This window comes from Macrobrachium rosenbergii, chromosome 28, assembly GCF_040412425.1.
Source record: "Macrobrachium rosenbergii isolate ZJJX-2024 chromosome 28, ASM4041242v1, whole genome shotgun sequence".
Classification (NCBI taxonomy): domain Eukaryota; kingdom Metazoa; phylum Arthropoda; class Malacostraca; order Decapoda; family Palaemonidae; genus Macrobrachium; species Macrobrachium rosenbergii.
Window position 1 is genome coordinate 12,906,148 of NC_089768.1, and position 18,443 is coordinate 12,924,590.

The 18,443-nt window shown below is 38.3% G+C and overlaps 1 protein-coding gene across 2 annotated transcripts; it reads right to left on the reverse strand.

The window, feature by feature from the left end:
- Positions 1-4,468: 4,468 nt before the first annotated feature.
- LOC136854039 (coiled-coil domain-containing protein 115) lies at positions 4,469-17,794 on the reverse strand. Of its 2 annotated transcripts, none has more exons than XM_067130094.1 (3): positions 17,614-17,794; positions 15,878-15,992; positions 4,469-11,051 (listed from the first exon to the last, which is right to left on the reverse strand). In XM_067130094.1, the coding sequence occupies exons 2-3, from the start codon at positions 15,971-15,973 to the stop codon at positions 10,464-10,466; spliced, it is 684 nt and encodes a 227-aa protein (XP_066986195.1). In that variant the 5' UTR covers positions 15,974-15,992; positions 17,614-17,794; the 3' UTR covers positions 4,469-10,463. The 2 variants fall into 2 exon arrangements, with proteins under 2 accessions (XP_066986195.1, XP_066986196.1); XM_067130095.1 differs by having other exon boundaries at positions 17,652-17,770.
- Positions 17,795-18,443: the final 649 nt, after the last annotated feature.

Sequence of the window (18,443 nt, forward strand, 5' to 3'; positions counted from 1 at the left end):
TTGTGTGTGAATTTGTGCTCATGCTGATTACAAATGAGTTTTGTTCCTACATAAATACAAACCTTCATTTCTGACCAGGGTTAAGCTTATGAATGTGAGCTGGAACAGCTGTTTAAAGTTACTGACAAAGTATTTAACTGACACCAGGTAGGGGGAGGCCCAGGCCACCTATCAGTTTGCACTCCACTCTGCTTTTGGCCATTGTCATGTTCAGATGCCTACCTTCAACTCTCTGCACTGACTCTCGCTGTTTTTACTTATAATAAAACTTTTTTTTCTTGAGTATTATCCTCATTTTGTATGATTTATTTCTTGTGTTAAAATGAGCCAAACCATGAATCATTCAAGCCTTCCTTCTCAGCGCAGAGGATGCCTAAGCCTGTGCGGTGCTGTCTTGGTAAGGACAGGCCATATAAGAGTGTCATCTCTTCAAAAGAAATAAACCTACAGTCACGAGAGTCCAAGTTCTGAGTGGCATGAGTGGCCGTAAGAACAATGGGTCAAGTTTTTGGTGAAGGAGAAGGACAAGATTTCCCCATTGTCATAGGAGTGCAGTCTCTGCTGATGACTTCTGCTACATCTTCCCCCTATTGGAAGTCAAGTAGAACTTCCAGCAGTTGGGCCTCGTCTGCGTAGGGGACTGATGGGGCTTACACTAGCAGTGCTGTGAGAACTGCTACACCTGCTGCCTCACTCAAAGGTGCAACTACAACCCCTGGTCCTCCAGTTCTAGGGGTACTGGTGCTGGTCTGGTTAGCAAGGCTAAGTGGTCCACTCAGGTTCACAGACTGTTGATCCGGGACCCTCTGCCAGCATGGACCAGCATGATGAGGTGAGGAAAGAGCAGGCAGTGTTCTCTCTCCCACCTCTTGTTCTGCACTGAGTGATCCAGGGGTACCAGGGAAGTGATTTGGAATGCAGACCAACAGTTGGTAGGGGCTTCTTTCTTCCTGTCAGTAGTTAACTAACTTGTAAGTTTAAATGGCCATTCATGCTCATATTTACAAGCTAAATCCTATGTAAAGAACTTCAGGTTTGTATGTTAGGAAAAATAAAAATCACTTTTAAAATCTGTGATATTATTTTGCTTGACTTAAGTAATATAAAGCTTGTTCAGTTGGAGTCCCAAAGAGTCTTTCAAAATGCTCGAGTGTAGGATACCATTAAAAATTCTGGCCCCTATTTACTCATCTTGTCATTTAATTTCTATGGCTCAGAGCTAAAGAACTCCTTTTAAGTTTTTCTGTGATATCCATACCCATATTCCCTGCCATTTGTAGTCCACCTCAGGCGAAGATTACCGATGTACAGTAATATGCAAAAGTGAAAACCTCAAGATAGGTTCCCATCTTTCCAAGGAACATTATCAGGAGGTTCCCATCTTTCCAAGGAACATTATCAGGGGAAGAATATTACTGATAAACCTGTATGTAATTACTGCCCTGGGATAACCAGTTTGGTATGTAATTGACAATGTCATATTTGACACGACTATGTCGTATACTCTAATTAATCGTAATTATTGTTTTAATTATAATTATTTGTGGCAATGAATCAACAACAGGAAAGGTGAAAGTGGACAGTGAGGGGAATATTATTAGTAGGAATAAATGAGAAGTGGCAATGCAACTAGGGATGAACGGGAATGGAGGGAACCTTCTGGGTGGCACAATTTTTTGTCCATGAAAGATATGCAATATGACAAATTTTTAAAGTAGTTTGTGTTTTTCTTAACATACAAACCCGAGGTCTTTACACGTTTTACTTTCAGCACAAGCTAGAACCAGCAGTTTAACTTAAAACAAGGTTGTTATTGGTAGTTGGCTACTGACGGTAGGGGAGGAAGCCCGCCATCCAGTTGGTACACATTCACTTTACCTTTCGGTTGCAGTCTGAGACAGATGTCTCTTCTGCTACCTGCCGTTCAACTTATAATTCTTTTTGTTTTTGAGTATAATTGTTGTTTTGGGATATTTTGCTTATTTGGAAATAGTGCAACCTTACATGTTCTACTGTTTATGGAAATACAGTAGTGCAACCTTACAACATGTTCTACTCTCTATATATATTTGCTCTTTCTTGCTGCGCTACAGTTATGCTGCATAGTTTTTTTGATCAACTCATTTTAGCCTGTATGAGCCTTTCTCTTTGATATTCTCTCCAGCTTGTTTTGCTTTTTGATATAACGCAAACCCAACTCTTGTCTTAGCCTTGATGTGTGTTTTTTTATCGTTATATCTTTTATACTACTTTGCATCCAAGGAGAATGGGCCTGCCCTCTCGCCTCCAACCTTTTGTATTTTTAGACACCTTCTCAACCTCATTTTATCGAACATTCCTGTTCTACAGCTCTTCTCTGTTTGTTCTGAGTGTTTTTTCTCTGAAACAAGCAGGGTGTTGATTTCGACTACACAGTTACTTGGAGTGTCGTAATGTTTTTAGTCTTTCAGATGTTGTAGAGTTTGAGAGGCTTGATAAGGGTGTGGGTTCTCTTGCTTCATGTTGTACGACCGAGGAGGAAAGAGAGGGCCTAGCGTACTTGTGCATACTCTTCCCCTGCAGGCTTCCTTTCGAGAACAGTTCCTGGTTGCTGTTTTCATCGATGTAGCTCCAGTTTTCAGACATCTAAGCTGAAGATACGCTCTCCAAGGAAGGAAGAATACACAGCCATGCAAATGTTGCGCACCCATTTTTTGCTTCACGTTGTACGGCCAAGGAGGAAAGAGAGGGCCTGGGTAGGCAGAAGTAAGCTTTGCCATGCCTTTCTACAAACATTGCACAACCAAGAAACAACTCTCCTTGGTTGTCTTTGTTGATGTCAGCTCCTCCTTGTGCTCTCCCTTGACTATGGACATAGACTTGGAGCCTCTTCTACTTAGACTGAGTGAGTGTCAAGTATTAAAATGCTTCTTCATCCCTGCACATTCCTGCTCGGGAATGTTGCCACGCCAGCCCCCAACCATGCTCAAGTGGAGGTTTGGAGGAGAACGGGATGGCTCTTCTGGGAGTTTTTTCCCCACATTCATTTGAAAGGTTTCTTAGTGGATGGATCACTCTTCAGAGAATGTTTCCCAGCACCACGATTGTGTGGACGGTTGGCTGACACATCCGTGGGACGACACCTCCCCATTCATGTTGTTGTGAACAGGATCATCAACATGTCCATGGCTCTGCAGGCCAGCGCCTCCGCCCTACTTTCACATGGAGAGTTCCCTTGCAAACGGGATCACTCTTCCGAAAGTGTTTCTACCTCTACGGTCAGGCGAGGGGAATTGATGGCACTTCCGTGGAATTGGGACTGTTCCCTTCCTATAAGAGATGACCCCCGCGGTCGGGACCACTTCCCTCGTAGCAGCACTTTTCACGGCTGTGTGAATACGACCATTCTCTGGGACCTGTATGGGTGTTGTCTCTTTCCACACATCGTCCTCGGCCTTCCTCTACCGACGAGTCTTTGGTCTTTGGATTGGCTTGAAGTATACTACGCCTCCCTCTCTGGTTCTCTCAACCTCTCTTGACGACTCAGTTGAAACAGTGACTGGAGTCATTGGGAGTTATTGTGCCGAGCATTCGAGACTTATCAGTACTGATCCATTTATGGAGGTACATAGGGAACCAAGAGTGTGCCAGGTAGAGACATCAATGAAGTTCTTCGGTCCCTTTGGGACCACAGAAGCAATCAAAGTTGTCCCTTTCAAACCCCTTCCCTTCTTGGAAGAGGAAGTAGGGGAAGAAGATGCTAGGGTGGTTTTACTCCCCACGTGCAGCTGCTGGTGGGGGGAGTGCCCATAGCCTTAAGCATCACGTTATAGTAGCTGAAACCTGGGTAGTAGATGTCCTTTGGTAGGATATCAAATTCCCTTTCAGTTTCTACTGCTCCAAATCAACCATCCAGTCCATGTCCACAAATTCGTTCCGGCTCGCTGAAGAATCTACCCCTGCAGAGTGTGTGGTGATGCTAAATGGATACGCGGTGGAAATTGTTACAGTCCAGTGCCTGGTTTATTCAGGTGTCCCTCTCTCATAGAGAAAGTGACAATCTTTCTTCCCTGACCCGTTTCAACAGCCTCTGTACTTGCAACCATCAGCGAGTCAAGCTTGATTCCTTCGTTGGGTTTGAGGGACAAGTATTTCCCAGTACTCACTTGTCAATCCTACCGCAAGTTCCTCCGCTTCATTCCTGGGGAGACTTCGTACCCCTTCAGAGCAGACAGCTCCATGTCTGTCTATATTCTGATCTCTCCCCAAGTTTTCATATAACTTCTCACCTTAGCTTCGACTAGGGCACGTTTGTTCTGGGTACGTCTCCTGATGTATATCAACGATCGATTGGTCCTGGCGAGCTCTCATGCACAGCGTCTCTAGGACAGGATCGACTTCTCGGATTTGGTCACAGCCTGAGAGTTTCATGGACTTGAGAAACTTATAAGGATGTACAAAGCCACAAAACCCAAAAGAAAAAAGCATATACATTACAACATTTTTATTGGGCAAAAAAGCTCAACTTTGTATACAAAAATGTATTTTAAAGTTACATGGAAAACCTGGCTTATAAGCTACGCAGTGTGCTGGTTACCAGAAAACAAATTCCTAACCCCATATGCTTGATAAGTTTTTGACATGAGTTTATGCAATATGATGAGTTAATGTATCAAGGAAGACCAATTAAATTGCAAAATATTAATTCAATTCTTCTCAGACACCAAAAAATAGTTTAACTATCTTCCCATTGACCTTTAATACATTTCACATAAATATTTAAGCAAACTAATGCACTGTGATCATATGTTTGGTTTTGATTTTGACTTCACTTAAATGAGCCAAGGGTGTTACTACTGTAAAGATTATTTAGCAAAGGTTGCATACCAGTGATTTAGAAAATAAATAATCTTCTAGCAGTATATACTAGGGGTTGGAACTGGACTTATCAAATTGAATTAACAAACAACTGAGCTCTCGCTGTAATGATTCCTGTAATTATCAAAAGGTAGGAAAAGAACAAAATTTCTCAGTACAGTATACAATTTTCTTCTTTTTTGACAGTACAGTAGTTATTCTGCAACAAGATACTGTGATAAAATGATTATAAATTACAACTTGCCATATTATTTTTCATCATATATTTTGATAGCAGTTAACTACTATACTATCCTTATTTCCTTTAGATTTAATGTACTGATTTAGAATCAAAGTAAATATGCTACTTTTCAAGAGAACAAAATATTTTTACAGTTTGTGCTTTCATAGAGCTTCTAGCTGCCTTCTTTAACATGATATCTAATACAAATACAGTACAAACACTACCCATTCAGAAGGCATTCTTGTAAAATACATTAAATGGCTTTACTCAGAGTTTGTCTATATCACTATGATAAGGAATGTTAAATTAGGAATTTTTGTAAAGTACAATGAATTCTTCTGAGGTTTTCAAACCTTAAGTCTTTTATATAGCCGGTGCAGTCAAGAAAGCCCATTAACAGGATGTTTACAGATGGCAGTAGGTGGTTGAGTAGGGGAAACCTTCCCACTCACATATCTGTACTGTTCCTTTTTTTTCTTAGGCTATGGGGCACATTATGGGGATGGTTACAAGCGGGAGTATGATAAAGACTTCAGGTTTGTATGTATTAGAAAAATGTAATTTATGGTATTTAAAAAAAAAATGCTATTTGTTACAATGAGAGTACATACCTTTTTCTTTCATACAGAAGGCTCACTCCTGAAGTGGGAGGCATTGCCTCATGAAACTTTTACAAGGTTGCTCTGTCTTTCACTCACACTTGCTAGCTTCCCAGTCATTTTTGAGCAGAGGAAGGAAGGATCTGTAACTTATACAGCCAAGCATTTTGGGTGCTGGTGTTTGGTACTTGGTGCTTATATAAGAAAAAAAAATTACCACTCTCTGAAGATCTCAGGTGAACCTTGCTCCCTCATCTCAAATGTAAAGGAGGTACAGGATAGTAGGTAGCAAATCCCTCGGTAATGAGGAAAGTGGAAGCAGTCACATCCTTGGACCATAGCCTTTGGATAAGCCCTCTTTTTGTGTCTCACCTGCTTCTGACCAAAAGCAAAAAAACAGCCTGGACTGTGCAGCTCATAAGTAGCAGAAGAGAGGTCAGTCATTTAAGCCATCTACTTCACTGATCTATGATTACCCATGAATCTTAGTCACAAACTTTTTGCCCAGTGAAGCTTTGGTAGCTACACAATGTGCAGCCCAGCCATCACAGGTCATATGGAGAAAGTGTGTGATAACTGGGCTATGTCCCTCAAGTATAATGAGAAATGACAAATTTTAAATCAATTGTATTTTTCATAGCTAACAAACCTGTGGTCTTTACATAAGGAAAAAGTTCTCTAGCGCCAACTGGAGTCTGGTTAAAAAAGTAACAAGGAAATTGGTGGCATCGGGAGATGGGCAAGATGGCAGTAGGTAGGGGCCGACCTCCTACGACCCATCTCCGGAAGATAGCATCAGTTTTTCTCTGACCACCTTTGTAGGAGGAAGCACTTTTGCTGTCCTAAAAGCCTGTTATTTTGCCACTTCCTGCCTGCATTCGCCATTTGAAAACCACCTACTTGACCCTGATGGTGACAATAACAGATGGTGACCCTCAAGCCTGAAATATTGGATCTTCTGAGTTTTCACCATAAACTCAAGAATGAGAGGTATTTCCCAACCATCTGTATACCAGACATAGCACAAATGGCCATATAGCTTGCCTACCTTCTTCACTGAAGATAGGGCTAAGAAGAAGAAACTGTTATCTTGACAATGAGATCTCTTCCCTATAGAAACCTAACTTCCTTGGGCAACCCAACTGCTTAAAACTCATCAATGCCTTTCAACCAGAACACCTAGTTCAGGGCAGAGTAATACCCCTTCACTGCAAAGATGGACAAGAGCTTTTCTCAACAGAGGCAGATGAGGAAGTCTGAGAGCTTATCTCAAGAGAGGCAGATGAAATCTGAGAGCTTATCTCAACAAAAGTAGCTGAGGAAGTCTGAGAGCTTATCTCAATAGAGGCAGATGAGGACTTCTGAGAGGTTATCTCACCAGAGGCAGATGAAGTAGTCTGTTACCTGCTAAAGAGAGGATCCTACTCTAGAGAGACCGCTTCCAGGACACCAGCCAGATGAATCACTCTGCTTGATAGACTTCTGCTGAGGACTTTCTAACCATCCCAGACTTCTTCAGTGCAGTTCTGCAAGAAAACCCTCTCTGCCATAGATGCTGGATTGTCTTCAGCAGTGAAACAAAACACCCTCCATGGATAGGTAGGACCTCAGCAGATGAGGCTGAAAGATGCATGGGCAAAGAAGGAATCTGTTGAAGAGCCAGCAAAAATGGTTACCTCTTAGCCTGAGGTCAGTGAAAAGCTACCCTGGCCATTATGAGTCCTGGGGTGATCTGCACTCTGATGATCACCAAAAATGTTACGCAGTTTCATCAGGCAAATGAACTAACTTATTTGGCACTTCAGAGGGGTAGATGTCAAAATTGCTTCAAATGCTGGAGGGCAGAACACTGGGGGGCTTCCTGTTCAGTCATGTGGTGATAGGGTGATAAGCAGTGTTCTCCACAGGGCAAAGAACCTTTCCACAATGTGAAGTTGTAAGGACTACTTTGTCCCCACTCATCCACCTGTAACCACCTAGTTAGCAAGCTTTAATGACTGAATTAGCTTGCACCAAGAATATTCCCATATAAAAGACTAAAGTTTACATTTTCATCAAAACAAAACAATAAGTTATGCAAAATATAATATTAAATATTTGATAAAATTACTGTTGAGAACTGAACATACAACTAAAAGACCTTAATTTGTGGGAGTAGGTAAATAAATAATTGTAAGAAAATGTATATAAAAAATAAAAATTTTGCTTTGGATGCTAACCAAAAGGTAAATCAACAATAGTAATGGAAAACATGCAACATCTAAGAAAATCTTATGTTTCATAGATGAAAACCTCTCTTTCATTTTTACATTATCATTTGCAGTGCAACTGCATAGTTAAGGGACTGAATTATTGAATGAAGAGGCACTTGAAGCTTTCTCCCTGGTGAGTCATATATGTCTGATGCCAAGTTGAGCTCTATGCTCATTACACCACAAAACAGCCAGTCCAGGCCAAAGCTGGCAAGGGTAACAAGTGATGAGTTTGGGAGTAAAAGTAGTTGAAGAATTATAAGCAGTAGGTGTTTAAGGAACAAAATTTATTTTAAACTTTTTGCATATTTGTAATGACTAAGCTCATTGTATATACTGTGTACTGAACCACTACTTAGGAAGGAAGCAGTATAACTGGGTCTTGAGCATTCTGACTGACTGGGCATCCAAAGTAGCTGGTTATGTCAACTTTTTCAAGATCTATGGTTTAAGCAGAATCTGACTTACTCATGTATGTTTGCTAGTACTAGTACAACAGAGGCTACTGGAGAAAGAGGATATGATTGCTAATTTTAACCTTATGTATACAGAATGTATGCTGTATGTTGACTAAATTAGTTATGAACTAAGGAGTTAGAAATGACTTGCAAGACGGCAGATAATGACATACCGAATCACTTATCTGCACACAACTACTGGTCCCACTGAAAAAATGTTCACATGCTGATTTAGTTACAAAACATTGTTTAACCAGACCACTGAACCAAAACTCTTAACTCTAATGGGGCTGGTCAGGATATTCTAAAGACATTATAAAATACAGTGTAGTTAATCTTCATTGGGATCCCTAAAATAATCTATAAGCCCTTTGATATTTTGAGCTGTTTATATTAGTACATTATATTTTGAAGCCAGTATACCAGTATTGCATACTTAAGATACAATTTTTATTTATGACTGTGTTGCTGTACATCATTTATATTCAAGATAACCTTGCCATATTACAAAAATAGACTAGTTAAATTTTGGTGGTGCTTTTAATTTAACTATGAAGGTCTTGAATATAAACTGGAGTGCTGAAAACTATCATTTCCATTTCGTTTTTTAATGATCTGCAGTTAAAGTATGCAGGCTTGTAGTTCAAAACTTCGGGACTGTCTCACTCTGAAACTAGGGATGAGTTTTCTCTCTTTTTTTTTTTTTTTGGTATAAAAAAAGTTTAAATCTTACCAAAAGAACATTCTGGGAAGGGGACATTGGTGTTTCATTGCTTAGAACAAGGTCACCAGGACACCATTCTATTATGAGAAAATCTGAGGAGGAGGAGGAGATCACCTAGGAAGGACAGGACTCTTGCAATGGCTGATTCCTACCATGGGCTTCATGAAGAAAGCCACTTCCTAAAAGACCATAATGAAATATATTCCTAACTGTGGAAGGATGCAACTCCCTTTTTGTAGTTACTGAACTGAATCCATAAAAAAACCCACCTCAATCCTGCACTTTAATAGCATTAAAGACAATAGTTTAAACCTCAGTCAACCTCCTGTGGTCACAACATTCACCATGAACTGGCAGCAGGGTTAAAGAGGACAAGCAAGGGGATAAAATGGTGTACCTGCCTCCAAGAAAAATGGCTTTTTTAAGATAGCTAAGCTCTCCAAATTAAATCCAAAGACTTATCAGCAATGACTGCTCTTCATCCTTGCATGTAAGCAACAAAGATATTGATGTTGCAGAATGCTTGTGAAAGCATGATTACCTAGATGATCTTGGTAAGTATGGTAATCACATCAATATTTCCAATGTATGAAATTTATAATGGTCTAGAAAAATGTAAGATAAAACCCAGACTGCTAAAAAATAGCATATACCATTCAGAAATTAAACCCTCTTAATACTCATACAACAAATCCTATGGGAGATCACCTTCTGATAGCAATATAGTTTGGAAAACTTTTGGAACAAACCCATACGTAGTGTACATTCTCTTGGTGACCAGTGGTAAATTTTTCATCCAATACACACACTTCAAGATGAAATGGTCAAGTTAGGCAATAAGGTAAAGACGACTTCATGGTGTAGACTTCATGGTGTCTTTGGACCTGAAAGACAGGTACAGTATTTCCAGATTCCAGGTCATGCAATGCCTGAGTAGACTGGCTATCAGTTATGCGGTATGTAATAATGTACAAGTAAAAAAAAGAGGGCCATTAATTTTATGATGAGACACAATACACAGAAAAATAAATACAGACAAGTTATACAACATGCTCTCCCCTTCAATGCAAGGATAACATGTAAAATTAAGTTTCCATATTTGCTGAAAGAAATGTAGTAAAATTAAACAAATTATAAAAACCTATACACACTTTAAAACTAATAAGGCACTGCTTAAGTCTTAAGACATTTATATTAAAGTAATTTAAATATTGGAAAATGTGAGATATCAGCAATATCCATTCCTGAGAATCAACAAAATAAAGAAAATCTTTGCCTGCAACCTCAAGTTATTTTAATATCTTTATATAATTAAGAAATTTCAGAAGAATAATACTGGTAAACAATTCTTTATGGCTCCTTTTCAAGCCTTTCAAGCTTTGCTTTTATTTTTTTTAAACGACTATATTCTTTATTTACAGCCCGTAATTTTAATTTCAAGGTAGCACACTGAGAAACTAATTGTATAGCAGTTTTGAATTCAGACTGGGCTTGTCGTAAAGTTTGTGGTGGTAAAGCAGTGAACCAACGTATAGGGTCACGGTTAACTGTCTTTACTTTTCTCTCACTGTAATTGAGATCCTCTATACCATTCTCATCAAGTGGCTCTTCATCTTCAGTACCTCTAAATCTTCTACGTAAGCCTTCCATCTGGTCATCAGTATTAGTAACCATTTTATCTGGGGCTGCTTCTTCATGTTCTTCCTCTACAATAGTTACTACAGGGTCTTGGAATTTGGTATCAACATGGTTGTATAGAATGTCTCCTTCATACCCCTCTAGGGGTACTGGAGTCATCACAGCTGTTGCCAGGGCATCCACTTCTCTTTCCTCATTTGGTAATTGCAACGAACTGACAGCTTTGTTGCCGAGTGCATATCTGGTTTTGCTTAACATGAAAAAGCCTCCTCTCATAGTACTTTCCAACATCATATTGCTCTGAAATGAAGGTGATTTTCAAATCATTCAGGAATAGCTTGCCTACATGGAATCATTTATTCATGTGATTTAACAGTAGAACTACGAAATATGTACAGAAATTTTATGCAAAACTGGAAAAGTTGAAAGATAGGATACTACTGGAGCATACTGCACTCCAGGAATCTACTTGACTTTGATGCTTAAACCAATGAAAAACCTGCATTTGGATGGAAATCAACACACAATCTTGTGCAATAAAAGTAAATTTCTTTGTGACATCAGGATCAACCCTTGGACTCTCAAAGAGAAAATGCAAAGGTGTTGCCAACTTAGGCACAAAGGTCATGCTAGAAGCTGGAATTAATTACATAGTACCTGAGGATTTACCAGGCAAAGCTGGACATCTGACATAGCAGTGAGTTTCACATAACTTCCTAACCTGCAAGTGACTCTGCTGATAACATTTCATTTGAATTATCCCTTCCCAGTGAGATCAACACAACCACCAGACCATGGTGGGCCAACAAGTTGGGCTAAACTCACAAATATGCCAGGCCAGCAGCCTACCTAAACAATTCCTCAGGTACTGTGTAAGTACTTAGATTCTAACTTTTTTATAACTTTCATGGCTCAGTTGGAAGTGCTCTTGTGTTTCACTTGAGAGTCTTGGGTGTGAACTCAATGTGGTAAAATTTTAAACCTGCATTTAATATGCAACGGATGTGGTGCTGCTGGGCAAATGAGTTATTTATTTCTATGCAAAGCTACTTTTACCAGCTACATAAAATTTAAAGAAAAATCTTTGAAGAAAAACACCAAACTTAATCATTAAACTTCATTTTCTAGAATACCTCAAAATGCTGAATCTAGAGCAATTTAGGACTAACTAGGGCACACAGTGAAATTCAAGCATACATCAAAACCTCTTTAATGACAAGCAGAAAATACATTTCAAACAATTGCAATATTATCCCATAATCCTTCATTAGGTATTAATAATACACCCAAATACCCATACTATTTGGAAAATAACAGTAGTCCTGCTGTTCTTTATTTTCTTGAAATGTTTTTATTTGTTGCAGAAAAACTACTAATCTCCCCCTTGCTTCTACTGCTAAACAGAAGTCACCACAAATTTAGCAACAAAAAAGTAAGTGTCATATTAAAGAAAACTTCAGGTTACCACTAACTACACGGTAAACAGTGTAGATAATGAATTATGAAGGTACTAGAACTTTTCCATTAGTGATTACATATTTGAATGGCAGCAGCAATTTGAACAAAACTCTTGTCTATGGAAATTCACACTTGTCTTTTGTATGGACACAAAATACTTTGGAATTATTTCCCTACTATACTTGTTCACATGACAAAAGAAATAATGTAGTTATCAGAATACTTTGATTCCTAGGTCCCATTTATACTTTAATATCATAAGTATGATACTTTGACTCCTAGGTCCAATTTATACTTTAATATCATAAAAGTCAAATGATGGTCTATTTTATTTTTTCTAGGTCAGGAAAATAATGAAAATTTTTATGATAAAATGAATTACTGTATATTTCTGTGTATGAGACAACCTTTAGATAAGACGAGGTCAAAAATTATGGCAAATTTTGACGAATTTATCTCATATCTGTAATGTAAGATGACTGCTCAATTACAAAACCATCTGTGTATAGGCTAGCTTTTGCAACAACAGCTATCTTATGAAATGTTGGGTATGTAACATGATGTTATTACAAATGCTGTTTTACTTACTGTATCCTTAGATATTCAAAATAAACGAAATAACAAAGCTGATTTTATATCATGTTTTTCGTACACACGTTACCTAAAAGGGAAACCATTGTTTTATTTATGTTTCATCACCAATCACAAACAACCCCTAACAACAATACAATAATGTATGATAATTATTGTACTTAATTATCGTTCGTATGACTGAATTGCTCTAAATGAATATGATAATGAATTTTTACTGAAAAATGAATATTACGTTATCCTAATTGTTTTTACTACCATAATTACACTACCATTAAAATTTCTGAAAGGTTTACCAAAAGATAAAGGTTGCTGTGAGTGCAAACAATTTGAATGTTTACAATCTCTCTGCTGGGTTTGCATTAGAAAAAAAGCTGATTTCAATTATATGGAATCTTATTCTTCTAATAGGCTATTTATTATGATATTCCAATAATATATAAGGTAAAAATAGTTTTATTACCTTTATTGTCAGTTGATTTTTAGAATGGTAGTATACGATAACACCCAGTTTTTAGGGGTGAATTTTAGGATTTAAAGGTCGTCTTGGATGCAGAAATATACGGTATTTGGATACTTACCTGCTGTTAAAGTTAACTTGCACCTTCACACTGTTAGGCATGATTGGTATTCAATATAAACAAAAACATAATGCTTGGTCGTTGACCCTAATGAACTGTCTATTTTCACCTTTTCCCCGCCAGGTGGCACTGGAGTATTTAAGTTCTTGTCAGAATTCTTCCTGGCAACCCGTTACAAAGTGGGGAGGCTGGGTGCGTTTCCACTTAACAGTACATAGGTAAGTATCCAAATAGTTAACTTGATCATAAACATTTTCATTGTTTGGGATGAATCTTAGCTACTATTTAAATTAGCTGACTACCACATTACATGAGGATAGTGGGTTAGTGCAGCCAGAGAAACATCTGCTCATCTAAGCAAACTAAAAGCTTTTTTAAAAGGAGAAAAAGCTTCTAAACATTCTTGCCTTCTGTGTGATCCTTCCCAGTAAGCACTGTCACCAGATGGTGGATTCACAGCATGTGTAAGGTCCTAGTAGCAAGACTTATTGGAGGATCCTTAAAGCGGAAAGAGGATTATCTTGTAGAGTACTTGTGACTCCTGTTCCAAAGTCAAAAGCCCATAACCAACCATCCAATACTAAAGATAATATCTTTGGATATGAAGGCACACTCTTAAACCCTTATGTGTACCTTTGTACTCCTCAAATGGAACACCAGGATTTTCTAACAATCCAAAGATTGGAGAAAGGAAGATTATTGTATCTGGTTCACGTGAAAATCACCCATGCCATGACAATAGAAATAAGGGCTTTACAAGCTCATATGAAATTTGACGTCTTACAAACAAAGCAAGGCAAAACTAAGTGCCATGTCCATTCAGCTGAGTTGACAACCTTCTCTAGCAAAAGGTTTTTAAGGAAATTAAAAGATGTGCTTACAGCAAAGACATTGTGAGGTTTTACTTTCAAACAATGGCAAATGATCAGGATTCAACCCTATGTGCACTGACTTGATTAAGCAACATCAACATTCTTGAACATGAGCGTTTGGCTTCCTCTTCAAGGTCATTCTACATAAATCCTTAGAGCTATAACTGCATACAACAGTGCTTCCTCTTCAAAGCCTACTAAAGCAGTTAAATTAGGTACCGTCACATATCTGGGAAGGGCTTTGCCTTTATGACGTTTTTAGCTCTAAACAACGGGAGGGGAGAAAAATGTGTCCCTTTGAGCAAAGTCTTACAAGAAGCTCTCTAATACACCTTGCTGTAGGAAAATGTGTTTTGAAAATTAAGTTCTTAAGGAAAGCTTTATCGAAATACTCACACTGAAGTAACGTCAAATTTAAGGGCTACATCTAAATTCCATTCTAAAAAATTATAAGAAGATTTTGGGGCTTCCAACTCAAAAGATCAGAAGATCTCACTCATAGAGACAGGCGACAGTTTCTATGAGGTCAGATGAAGCATGTGAAGGTTTTGATGAAGTCTTCTCAAATGCAACTGTCTAAGATCTTTCCTGACTGGCAAAAGGTTAAGGACTTCTACTGTCAGGAGAGGTAGTTTGGGAAACCATTTCCTTTGGGGCTACCAACATCTAACCATGGCTTGAGTTCTCAGACCAAAACTTGTTGAAAACTTTCCTCTACAGAGCAAATGGAGGAAAAGCATAAGGGTCTTGATTTGGCCACTCTAGAAAGGTACCCTAAAATGAATTCTGTCGGACCTTCAACTAACTGTTCTAACTTCTCTGCACTTTTCCTGGACCAAAAAGGGAGCAGAAGGCAGAGCTATGAAAGAGGGCTCCGATCTAGGTAGATTGGGAGCAGTGGGGAGAGCCAGTAGTGACAAGCAAAAGTGAATGCAACTGAGAAGGAGCATAAGAGAAAGAACTATATTAGGATCTAACTGTTTCCTTAGTCATTCTGCTTCCCTTCTTTTTTATATTTATGGAATTTAAGCATGAACTCTGACCAATTCCTAAACTTCACAACTATTTTCAAGATCACACTCTTGACCCCTTACACCTGGCATAAATAGGGTGCCTGTCTAATTCAAAAGAAAACATCCAGCTCACAGAGATCATTTCTTCAAAATTTGACATTGCTGACTTTAATTCCCACAAAAGACATCATAAATAACCCAAAGATCTCAATACTATGATAAAGCAACAGCCAACCCTGTGAAACACTGACAACCACCTGCTGCAGCAACATGAATTCTGACAAGCGCTAAAACATTCAAGACTTAGCTGGTGAAGAACAGGTGAACTAGAATGTCATCTGGGTCAGCTAAGTGATCTTTATTTTGAGTACTGACTCGCCTGCTGGTGCGAAGATATAGCTATCTTTAAGAGTAGTTAGATTCACACCAAATAATACATTAAAAATATATTTAAACACTATCTAGATCTTCTTGGCACACCATGTTCCATAACCCTGGGTTAGAAATGTCAAAATACTTTTGCTACCTAGTATTAAAGAACCACGCAAACACCCAAGACAACTGAATGTGAATATTGTACACTCAAATCCAAACATTTACACAGAAATTACCTTGATTAACTGATCCATTAATTCCAGCTTTTGGATACAAAGCTGGTCCAGCCCATCACAAAGTGATTCAGGGGATAACTGTATGCTGGTTGCCATGTTTGGCAGTCAGCTACACCTATTAAAGACAAAAAGTAATTAAGTACTAATGTACAATTCTTCTCAGTATCTTGAAGGTGTAGAGATCATCTGCAATGCAAACCTTCTTAGCAGATCTGAAAATTTGTTCATTTAGTTATTTTAAAAATCATGTTTACACTGTCATTGATATACTCGTATTATGGGTTGCTCCATCAAAGAGAGTGCAATTACTTCCACACATGTACAGTACTTTTCATTAAAGAAATACTGTACAGAGTATAATGTAAATAAAAAAATTTAAATAAAAACATGCTATCGTTAAGTTCTACGGTTAAGCTAGACACAGCCAAGTAATACATGCTAATAAAATATAAAATACCAGAATATTTCATCCCTTTCTCCAATAATCAGGCCTCTAAAATTATTTTTTAAGAATCAACTTAAAAAGAGGGCAAGAAAGTTATTAACTACTTTCATAACTTCATGACTACAGGCCTATATTGTTATTGTTGATAGCAAAGCTACAAAATGCACTTGACTTTACATTTCACTCTATCGTATGAACTTGGCTTTTCCTACACCAGAATGTAACTGGTCTACCACAGTAAGTTCTAGCTCTATATAAAGGTGTCATATTTTCCCCTCTTATGCAGTCCTGAGAGTAATCACTGAGTACAGGAGCTACTATAGAGTCCTCTATAACTGCTGCTAGGCTTATTTACTTTAGAAAATTATTTTGTATCATTAGGGTGTATAATCATGCAATCATGTACTATTAGTTTTCTATACAGTATGTGCAAATTACTCAACCAATAACAGTTAATATTTCTGCAACAGTTACTTTACATACAAATGCTAGGAGCTCTGCAGTAGACTGAAAAAGTTGAGTATATCAGAAGAATGGTAAACAGTAAAAAGAAATCTTCAATGAAATGATGTGCAGTAAATTTTGCTAGACTACTGAGCCATAATTTCACATGTACACCAGAGAGAACCTTGAAATCTCAAGTGTCAAATGTCCTTAGAAATATGGCTAGGCTATTTAGACCTAAACTAATTATAAATACCATGAACCTATTGAAGGAACTTATCCTAGCTATGACAACCTTTTTAACTAGGGTCATTAACTATGGCATACCATGAAATATTCTTACACTGGTGCCTTTGGCAAACTAAGTAAGGAATAAAGCCACTTGCTAGGGTAGGTAAGGCTAGAATGGCTAAGAAGGGTTTTGTGTCTAGTTAGGTTATATTCCCTCTGAAATGCCTACTGTTGTTTTGGGGCAGCCTAAGCCTGACCACGTGACCCCTCCCGTATCCACTGGCTCATTAAGCTACATTACAGTGTCCCCCAAAACAAATGCAGTCACTGCAGTCCTTCCTAAATATTAAGTCCAAGGCAGATACAGTCACTTCGCCAACTCCCCTAGTGTTGACACATGAGCAAAGTAAACGTTTATTATAATAAAAACTTATAGAATATGTACAATTGTCATAAATCTTCCGGCTAATCACTAAACCCTTTACCTATCATTCGAGTACTATACAAGCCTAAGGACAAGACACAGGCTACGTGCCACGGACATCTCCACTTATGGCACAAATTCTGGCCCCTTTAACTAAATATGAAAGCAGGGTGGAATGTAAATATTGCTCACAGTTCGTATAATCCTCAAAAATGTACACAAACACACACACTCCGTACGCCAGACGAAACAGGTCTCGACCGAATGACGATCCGGTTACCGTAGTAGCGTACTTAAGCCGATGCTCGTAGAAGAGGAATGAGATGTTTTGCTAAAACAGCTGATCACAATCCCCCGAGTAAGTTGTCGTACAGCTTCCTGAAAAGGTGGGTCATTGGTATCGTCTGAGCAAAATGGCAAGTCATGGAATTACTTTAGAATACATTGAAAAGTACATGGCTTTTTCAAGGTTGATCCACTTCAAATAGCAGTAATAACTATTTTTTTTACATCCCTATTATCATCCGGTGCTGGTTTGCTGGTAGCGTCGCGTGACTAGTGATGCTGTCTGACGTAGGATTAAATCTCAAGCTATTCCAGGACATTCAGTATTCGCATTTATTCTTGCATTGCCCCATAGTTAAAATTAGATTATCAACTAAAAATGCATATTGATAAATAATTTAATCCCAGAATGTAAGAAATCATGAACTTTAACCGTATAACAAAATTCAGACGAGAAATTCTTACCCTCTCTGGGGTTGTTCCAAATAAGCTATCCAGTGGACAAATGATGTCACAGAAAGTTGTAACCCAATTCTTCTGGTTTTACGTACGTATATCATTCGTAGTAGCATGAATATTATATTTGGTTCACATTTTTATGCCAATGCTAATATCCAACGCAATTTTTCATGAAAAATACAACAGACCTCAATGCTTACAGTGAAAGAGGTATAGCCTACGAATAAGTAAAGAAGTAACATTAGCATACAAAAGAAGCTTATCACAAGCTGTCAGGT